At 36.5% G+C, this 8,890-nt stretch overlaps 1 protein-coding gene and 8 non-coding genes across 10 annotated transcripts; 1 reads left to right on the forward strand and 8 right to left on the reverse strand.

The window, feature by feature from the left end:
* Positions 1–665: 665 nt before the first annotated feature.
* On the forward strand, positions 666–3,191 carry LOC113323571 (putative pentatricopeptide repeat-containing protein At3g11460, mitochondrial). Of its 2 annotated transcripts, XM_026571893.1 has the most exons (2): positions 666–1,247; positions 1,416–3,191. In XM_026571893.1, the coding sequence occupies exons 1-2, from the start codon at positions 740–742 to the stop codon at positions 2,609–2,611; spliced, it is 1,704 nt and encodes a 567-aa protein (XP_026427678.1). In that variant the 5' UTR covers positions 666–739; the 3' UTR covers positions 2,612–3,191. The 2 variants fall into 2 exon arrangements, with proteins under 2 accessions (XP_026427678.1, XP_026427677.1); XM_026571892.1 differs by having other exon boundaries at positions 666–3,191.
* Positions 3,192–3,455: 264 nt separating this feature from the next.
* LOC113325628 lies at positions 3,456–3,581 on the reverse strand. The gene has a single exon (XR_003348085.1). It is a non-coding gene; the product is annotated as a small nucleolar RNA snoR80 (small nucleolar RNA).
* A 47-nt stretch (positions 3,582–3,628) lies between these two features.
* On the reverse strand, positions 3,629–3,721 carry LOC113325614. The gene has a single exon (XR_003348075.1). It is a non-coding gene; the product is annotated as a small nucleolar RNA Z157/R69/R10 (small nucleolar RNA).
* An 88-nt stretch (positions 3,722–3,809) lies between these two features.
* LOC113325612 lies at positions 3,810–3,904 on the reverse strand. The gene has a single exon (XR_003348073.1). It is a non-coding gene; the product is annotated as a small nucleolar RNA Z157/R69/R10 (small nucleolar RNA).
* Positions 3,905–4,102: 198 nt separating this feature from the next.
* Positions 4,103–4,185, reverse strand: LOC113325636. The gene has a single exon (XR_003348092.1). It is a non-coding gene; the product is annotated as a small nucleolar RNA U31b (small nucleolar RNA).
* A 348-nt stretch (positions 4,186–4,533) lies between these two features.
* On the reverse strand, positions 4,534–4,614 carry LOC113325607. Its single transcript, XR_003348069.1, has one exon. It is a non-coding gene; the product is annotated as a small nucleolar RNA R160 (small nucleolar RNA).
* A 241-nt stretch (positions 4,615–4,855) lies between these two features.
* Positions 4,856–4,940, reverse strand: LOC113325601. Its single transcript, XR_003348063.1, has one exon. It is a non-coding gene; the product is annotated as a small nucleolar RNA Z196/R39/R59 family (small nucleolar RNA).
* Positions 4,941–5,058: 118 nt separating this feature from the next.
* Positions 5,059–5,141, reverse strand: LOC113325599. The gene has a single exon (XR_003348062.1). It is a non-coding gene; the product is annotated as a small nucleolar RNA Z195/SNORD33/SNORD32 family (small nucleolar RNA).
* Positions 5,142–5,189: 48 nt separating this feature from the next.
* LOC113325633 lies at positions 5,190–5,273 on the reverse strand. The gene has a single exon (XR_003348089.1). It is a non-coding gene; the product is annotated as a small nucleolar RNA U31b (small nucleolar RNA).
* Positions 5,274–8,890: the final 3,617 nt, after the last annotated feature.

An 8,890-nucleotide genomic window follows, 5' to 3' on the forward strand; every position in this document is an offset into this window, starting at 1 on the left:
ATAGTACTTTATGGTTCCATAAAACTTTGTCAGGAAAAGATAATAATCCCTCCTCTTCAAGATGTTTGTAACAACGCGACACACACACACAAAAAAAATAATCCGCCTGCCATATACATGTATCATCATTACTGTTTCTAGTATCAAGCTCATATAATGAAGAAAGGAATTGGGTAACAACCTAGATTTCGTCCACTTTGAGAGCTCTAGAAAAATTAAAATTTCAAGCCCTATTATTTCCTGACATAGACCCCATTTCACTAACAATAGCATCCTTACCTTTTGAGATATTATAGTGCTGGAAAAGAGATTTGATTAACAAGTTTTTCCTTGTCATAAAACACCATCAACATATACATGTAATAATTATGTATGATCTTATTATTGATCGGTACATAATAATTTTTATTTTGTAAGGGAGACTGCAAACAATGTTTTTACCGTTTATCATATTCCATGTTTGGTAAAAATGTATTTGATGATGGAGTTAATGAAACATGGTTTCTTTATGTAGAAGTGGTATCCACCAAAATAATAAGTGGATGGCAAGGCCAGACCATGTTATTCTGCACGAGGGTGGGCTTGTACAAGGTGAAAAGTGGTTATTCAAAAATCAGCTGTTATTCAACCGGTCAAAAATTCCCTCAAACAACTGCTGAAAAACAAAACATCATTTTCATTCGATATCTCCTAATAAAGTCCCAAACACTGATTTTGAATCACCAAAAGAACCAGTGATATGATAAAACCTTCAATTATTAGTAGAAGTTACTACAGTAATTCATGGAATATCCAGTTGAGAGAAGTAGCAAAAGATGGATGTTTCAAAGAAGGTATAGAAATATACCGCCAAATGCTCCGTCATGGAGATTCTCCAGATTCTTTTAGCTTCCCATTTGCTTTGAAATCTTGTGCTTCACTTTCATTACCCATCTCTGGTTCACAATTGCATTCTCACGTTATCAAAACTGGATGTGAACCTGACCTGTTTGTACAAACTTCTTTGATTTCCATGTACAGTAAATGTTCGCTAATCGATAATGCACGTAGGGTATTCGATGAAAACGTGCACTCGAGAAGATTGACTGTTTGTTATAATGCTTTACTTGCTGGGTATACTCATAATTCTCAGCCACTGAAAGCTATGTTGCTGTTCCAGAAAATGTTTTCTTCCGATGTTCCTTTTAACAACATTACAATGCTTGGGGTGATTCCTGCCTGTGTGTTACCGGAAAATATTAGATTTGGTATGTCTCTTCATGGCTGTAATGTTAAGTGTGGAACGGATTGTGATTCATTTGTTGTGAATTCTCTTCTTACGATGTATGTTAAGTGTGGGTCGATTGAATTAGCTCGGAAACTTTTTGATGAGATTCCTCAGAAAGGATTGATATCTTGGAATGCAATGATATCAGGGTATGCACAGAACGGACTTGCTACTCAAGTATTGGATCTTTATGGTGAGATGAAAAAAATTGGAGTAGAACCTGATCCTGTTACCTTTGTTGGTGTTCTCTCTTCCTGTGCTCATCTTGGTGCCCAACGAATAGGTTTTGAAATTGAGCAACGCATTGCACGCAGTAACTTCGGTGCTAATACTTATCTAACGAATGCCTTGATAAATATGTACGCTCGTTGTGGAAATCTAACTCGAGCTCGGAAATTCTTTGATGAGATGGTTGAGAAAAATATTGTCTCATGGACAGCTATGATTGCAGGTTATGGAATGCACGGGCATGGTGATATTGCAATTGAACTTTTTAATGAAATGAAACTAACCGGTATTCGGCCCGATGGAACAGCATATGTAAGTGTATTGTCTGCTTGTAGCCATGCTGGATTGACTGATAAGGGCTTAGGGTACTTCAAAGAAATGGAGAGGGATTATGGGACTCGACCGGGTCATGAACATTATGCATGTTTGGTGGATCTTCTTGGTAGGGCTGGTAGGCTTCAGGAAGCTCAAGAGTTGATTGATTCAATGCCTGTGAAACCTGATGGTGCAGTTTGGGGGACTCTTTTGGGAGCGTGCAAGATTCATGGTGATGTTAAGATAGCAGAATTGGCTTTCGAGAGGGTTATCGAGCTTGAACCAACGAACGTGGGGTATTATGTGTTGTTATCAAATATATATACAAATGCAGAAAACATGGAAGGAGTAGCAAGGGTTCGAGTGATGATAAGAGAACGAAAACTGAGGAAGGAACCTGGCTGTAGTTATGTCGAGCTTAAGGGAAGAGTTCATTTATTTATGGCCGGGGATCGAAATCACCCTCGGACCAATGAGATATATGAGATGTTGATTAGGTTGGAGGAATTAATAGAGGAAAGTTATGGGACTGAAGGGAAGAATGAAAAACTAAGGAGAAGTGAAGAGACTACTAGTACAAGTGCAGGAGTGCATAGCGAGAAGTTGGCTGTTGCATTTGGGCTTTTGAATACAACAGCAGATACAGAGATTGTTATCATCAAGAACTTGAGAATCTGTGGAGACTGTCATTTGTTCATGAAGGTGGTCAGCAAAGTAGTGAATCGTGGGATCTTGGTTAGAGATGCTAGTCGGTTCCACCATTTTAAAGATGGAACTTGTTCATGCAATGACTACTGGTGATGGTTAGCAAGTCCACTGAAAGTTAATTATTTTGGATATGAGTTTCGGTAAATTCAGGAGGAAATCCGTGAAGCATCACTTTGAGTCTTCACTATGTTAAGCACAGATTTTCCAACTACGTTGGTTGATTAGTCGTCACGGTTTGAAGTGGGTAGAAAAGATTAACTGGCTGGAAAAGATTAACAACTGGCTGGAGTTTTGTTTTAAAAATTATATTGTATGAAATACCACTACCATACCGGGGACCGGAACAGCAAAAAGTAGAAAAAACATAGATACCCGATTATAGATCAGGAGGAACAGCGACAGATACACAGTGAAACTCAACCAAATTGAAGCAACTATTCTTACACGGGCTATCATCAGCACCCTCGTATCCAAGGCAAGTCCAAGATAAATTTAACACGATGCACATTCGACAACAAACATTTAGATAGGCTATCAGCACTCTCATTTAGCTTAGCTAGTAAAGAGTAGACAGATTATATTGAGACACAAATCATACTACACTGAATTGGATAAAAAGATTGCAGAATGTATTTACTCATGAGATTAATATATATATTTCAGATTTCAATCCATAAAATTATGAAACATCTGATCGTGTACAACGAAGAAAATCCAAGTTTAAAGTACATCATCTAAAACCCAATCAACAACAAAGCACAATGCCTAAACTCCCTCCCATAACTCCCATAACAAGCTGAACACCAATATAGACTTAACACCCAATGACTCGCATTTAGCATCAAAAAAGGTTTAATGTGTCTTCAAAGAAGAATCGTTGACTGTTGAGCTGCAAAAGAAAACCACATTCTACAAGTTGAAATGCACTATAAATTAAGGATGTATGTGGAGTTTCCCGGATAACATGGTACTGAAAACACATGAATCAGAATGGCCACAGATTAGATATCGCAACCCAAGCCATCATCTCAAGAAGAACCAATGTCAATCTTCCCGAATTGGTAATGGGTGCAATTTTTTCACAATTAAATAAAAACTACATGAAAATAATAGCGCTCAGACAGCCAAGGGTTTGTCGTCAAATTAGGGTGAAGAGCCCCAATCAGAAACTCTAGTCCACAATAGTGTCATCACCGCAAGCCATTATTTCAAGAAGAACCAATGTTAATCTAAATTCCCTAGGATTGAAACAATGAAACTTAACAATTGCAAAAATAACAATTTATAGGGCAAAAATGCTCAGACAGCCAAGGGTTTGTCATCAAACTAGGGTGAAGAACCCCAATCAGAAACTCTAGTCCACAATAGTGTCATCACCGCAGCATTCCTCATGTGGAAAAATTGCAATGTTCAGATTAAGAAATAGCAGATGGAAGTGCATGTTAAATAGTCATCATCTTTATATAGAATAGATGGGTAACAAATCTTCCTTTCTCTCAAAACCATAACACAGTATCAATTTAAGTGAAACAAAATTATAGAAGAATGTAACCCTTCATGGAAAAAAGAAAGTAGTTTAATTTTGAATCAGACGAGAATGTAGTCAATCACCATCTAGCATCAGTGATGCATGTAAGAGCAGCAACGACATACAAATCATCATATTTTGTCCTAGAGTTGATTAGGACAAAATATCTTAAGCAGCAAATGTAAGCAGGGATTAAGTAACAAGTAGATAACATTTTTTGAATCCCCTGTGTCGCAAGACCTGTTTAACGTCACCCAATTTCTGCCATCTAAACGAGACACCCAGCTATAATTAGTCTAAGCATCAGATACCTCAGGCAAAGAACACTCGGAACCATACACAACAAAGCAGAAATCAGCTACACAAGATCATGATACCAACTCTGTATATGTTTTTCACAAAAGAAAAGGACATATCTTCAAAATCCAATCAAATACGTTATACTTCAAAATCCAATCAAATACGTTATATGATGATGGATGTAAAGAGCAATCAGAGAACTTTGAAGACCATTAGGTTTGTAGATGATTCAACACAAATTTCAGATACATAATCTCATGATTTTGCTCGGCTTGGAAGATGCAAAAAATAAAAAATTAGTGAATTGTGTTATAATGTAAGCAGGGATTTAGTAACAAGTGGACGACAATTTTTTGAATCCCCCGTGTCGCAAGACCTGTTTAATCTTTCTCAATTTTTGCCATCAAAACGAGACGCCCAGCTATAATTAGTCAGAGCATCAGATACCTCAGGCAAAAAAATTCATTACAGAAATAAAAATCAATTAAACAAAATAGCTAGTTGAGATGTACAACCTCAGTCGAAAGATGGTGATATTTGTTTAATAATCACTGATATCTCAGGAAATAGGACAATAATTCATCACTGATTGTACAAATCACGAACTAGAAATTTGAAGTATTAAATTTAAAAAAAAAAATCTATTGGAACAAAAAAGGAACCCTAAGGAAACTTAAAACCAGAAAAAAAAACGGACTAATCTGATAGGCTATAGAGATCAGATGGTAGTGCATGTAAAATGATCATCATTCTGTTTTACAGAAGTAAAATGGGTTACAAATCTTCACTTCTCTATGCCTTTCCAGATATAATAACTAAAATCAAAAAAGTATGAAACATATGGAATCAGATCGATAACAATAGTCAATCACCATTAAGCATTATATGCTTGTAAGACTGGGGCGACAATCAGTGATCATCACGTTCCAAAAGTTCACACAAAAACGAGATTTGACAAACTGGATTAAAGTTTACCTCAGGTTTCCTCGCCGGAAACTTATGCTCCGTGGAAGATGTTGAGGAGAGAGATGATTACTCTATGGAAGAATTTTTGGAGGATTTTTTAGAGGTTTTTCTACATCTCAGTTGATACATATTTCTGGAGGCGCCGATAGAGATGTTCTTATAGAGAAAAAAAGGAGATACCCAAGATAGGGTTTCAAATATTAGGGTTTAGGGTTTAGGATTGTAACGGTGGAAATTTGTTAAGCGCACACACGGGTTTTTGCCAGGGTTGTTGGGTTTGGAATCTGGATACCGACTGACCATGTATTCGGGTTTTATCGAAATTTGCTAACATCAGGTGGTATAGGTTCTAATCTATTTTTGTGTTAAATTGTTTTCCGTTCAATCCTTACCAAGTGAAAAGACTTATCAACGGAGGAAAGACTTTCACATAATAAAATACCAATTTTTTATTAAAGTGACCCAATTTTGAATTAGGGTAAAAAAAATGCCTCCGTTTTTTTTGCACTTTTCTAAACCGTCCCATTTTTTTCAAATAACGTTTTCCATCCCGTTAAATGCAAGGTGGCAGTTATCTCACCTGTTAAAAAGTCATATTTACCCCTGAACTATGTCGTGAACTATGAAGCCTAACCATGAACCATGAACCCCTAACCCTGAACTATATCGTGAACCCTGAACCATGAACAACGAAGCCTGGACTATGAACCCAAAACCCTGAACCCTAAACTATATCGTGAACCATGAACCCAGAACCATGAACTTTGAACCCTGAACCTTAAACCCCTAACCCTGAACCCCGAACCCTAAATCTATGAACCGAGCTCGACGAACCTGGAAAAATGAAGTAGAAGATAAACGTGACAAGTAAAGGGTAAATAAGTAAAAAAATGGATGGAAAACTAAATTAAATGGAAAAGTTAACAGTGAGGGCAGTTTTGAAAAGTTGAAAAAAAACGGAGACAAATTATTAAACCAAAATTAAGAGTGGGGCAGTTTATCAATATTCCCTTACTTATTTTATAGCTTCCTTAACTATTTTAGAAACTTCCTACAACGATACTTAACATTACAAAAACCAAAATTAAAAGTATTAAACAAACGGAGATAGTATCTGATGGAGTTCTGGGCTTCCCAAGGTAAATTACTTTTCGCATTTATGTCTTCATTCATCATGTTAACTAAGCTTTGGCAGTCACTTAGAATATCGCAAAAAACCAGTTGAATATCTTTTACCGATTTGAAAGCTTCAACGCAAGCTTTTGTCTCTGCATTTAATGGGCATCCCGAACCTACTTTGATGTATCTCCTTTGACCCGGATTATCATAAATTACAAAAGTGAAACCCATAAAGTAGTTTGTATCACTGAATGAGGCATCAAACTGAATTCTCCAAACTGACTGTGTATCAAAATTCTCTTAAGAAGCATGAGTTGCATGAGTTTTAACTATGTGCCTTCCAACAGGTTTATTCACTTGGTAAAACTAAACCAGTTTTCCGCTTTCTTTGGGCTTGAGAATTCCTTGTTGAGATTCTGTTTTTTTACAACTCAACCAGTCATATATATCATGATATTTAGGGATACCTGCTATGGAATCTGTAAGATTGCAAATTTGTTACACAAATGATAGAATTGGTTACTTGCATCATCACTTCTCCAACAATTAAAACCCACTTTCACCTTTATATGACATCTTTTAACATGCTTCTGCCACCACTCAAGAAGTATTTATCTGAGAGTTCTTTCACATCATTATGATATAACACGGTTAGAACATGATTGCATCGTATACCTTTAAATGGAAACTTTTGACAAGTACACTGAATATCACAATCTTCGGGGTTACATGTAAAAAGGTTATCTTTTTATAATAATCATCCTCAATCCGTACGTCCTGCTGGACGTTAGAGATTTTACCGACAGGTATCACCTCGATCTTAATGAAATTGCAATAAATCATCACCAATCTAAATTTTGAGTTAGTACACATTTTACGAACATGTTTTTCTATTGGGAAAGTAGTTACAATGGGAATACTTTTTAGAGGCGTGATGGCATCCGCTTCCTTCTCTTTTTCCACCTTCTTTTTTAGTGAAAATTCATACTGCTCCACAAAATGTTCTAGTGTGGTCCTTGCATAGATATCCATCAAAGAATGCATTTATACCTTCACTTCTTTGATTACTTGACATCCCAGCCCAAAAATTCATTGGTAGTAGGCTAGTGTCTGTAACGGCTTAATACATTGTGGTGTTCAAAACGGGACTAGGTCCCGGGATTTTTATGCACTTGCGGTTTCCTCGTTAACAAAACTTATGGTGTCTGTGTTATTTTTTTTCCGCATTATATTTTATTATATAATTGAAATATCACAGGTTGTGCGTTGAATCGATCAATTGGGAAATCCAACCTTTGGTTGTTGATTGAAATTGATTGATCCTTGAATATTAGTCTTTGGTACCGTTCAAGTTATACCTGTTATATTCAACTGGGCTCGCAAATTCCTATTTGTTGATTGCGGATTGAATTGAGAGATTGAGATATAAAACTCTCGGATATACTTTTCTCTAGATTGAGTCTGACTGACTATTTTGTTGAAAGGATATTGGAGTTTGTCTATTCAGATTGCCAAACGAAATATTGGGTGTGGTTGTTAGACCCCCGCTTTTTCAATTGGTATCAAAGCAGGGAAACATATTTAAGACATAATAAGCTTGTGTTTGTAGCGATCTGAATATGGATAGAAGTGCTATCTTTATAAACGTACCACCCGTCTTCGATAGCTCAAATTACTTATGGTGGAAAATTGCTATGCGTGCCTTTCTTCAAGCGCGTAATTTTCAATCATGGGTTTATGTGGTTAATGGCTATGATCCTCCGAAAGTTACAGAAGGTGATGTAACATTTCCAAAGGATATTGGTAAATATAATGCTGCCGAGATTCTTGTTGCAAAGCAAAATTATGACGGATTAAATGCTATCATCCATGCCATTACCCCATAGCTCCATCATCATGTGACTACTTGCACAAAGTCTAAAGATGCTTGGGATATCTTAGAAACCGTATTTGAAGGGAATACCTATGAAAAGAAAGCTAGGCTTCAAAACCTAAATTATGATTAGAAAACCTTCGTATGGCAGATGAAGATTCATTTGATAAATTTAATCACAAAGTGTCTGAAATTGTTAATGCATTTTTTGCATTGGGTAAGACTATTCCTGAAATGGACATTGTGATGAAAATTCTCAGATCGCTGCCATCTAGATACGACTCTAAGAAGCATGCCATCCTTGAAGGAAATAACCTTGCAACTCTCCCTATAAATACTCTGGTTGGGAAGTTAAAGATCTTTGATCATGAGTATACATCCAAATCCTGAAAGGATGTTGCTTTCAAAGTACAAAAGAACACTAATTTACTTGACAAAAGTAAAAGTGTTTGCATCTCTGAAGATGATCTTTCTGAGGCTGATTCATCAGATGAAGATCTTGACAAGTCAGTCTCCTTGATCACAAGACAGTTTAGGGATCTTCTTTTGAAGAGAAGTAAACGATTTTCAGAGATAAACCCAGGTC

The sequence above is a fragment of the Papaver somniferum genome, chromosome 11 (genome assembly GCF_003573695.1).
Source record: "Papaver somniferum cultivar HN1 chromosome 11, ASM357369v1, whole genome shotgun sequence".
In the NCBI taxonomy this organism is placed as follows: Eukaryota; Viridiplantae; Streptophyta; class Magnoliopsida; order Ranunculales; family Papaveraceae; genus Papaver; species Papaver somniferum.

What these genes read in the sequence shown, in the direction of transcription:
- LOC113323571 (XM_026571892.1), top strand. Translation starts at nt 740, where the DNA reads ATGATAAAACCTTCAATTATTAGTAGAAGTTACTACAGTAATTCATGG.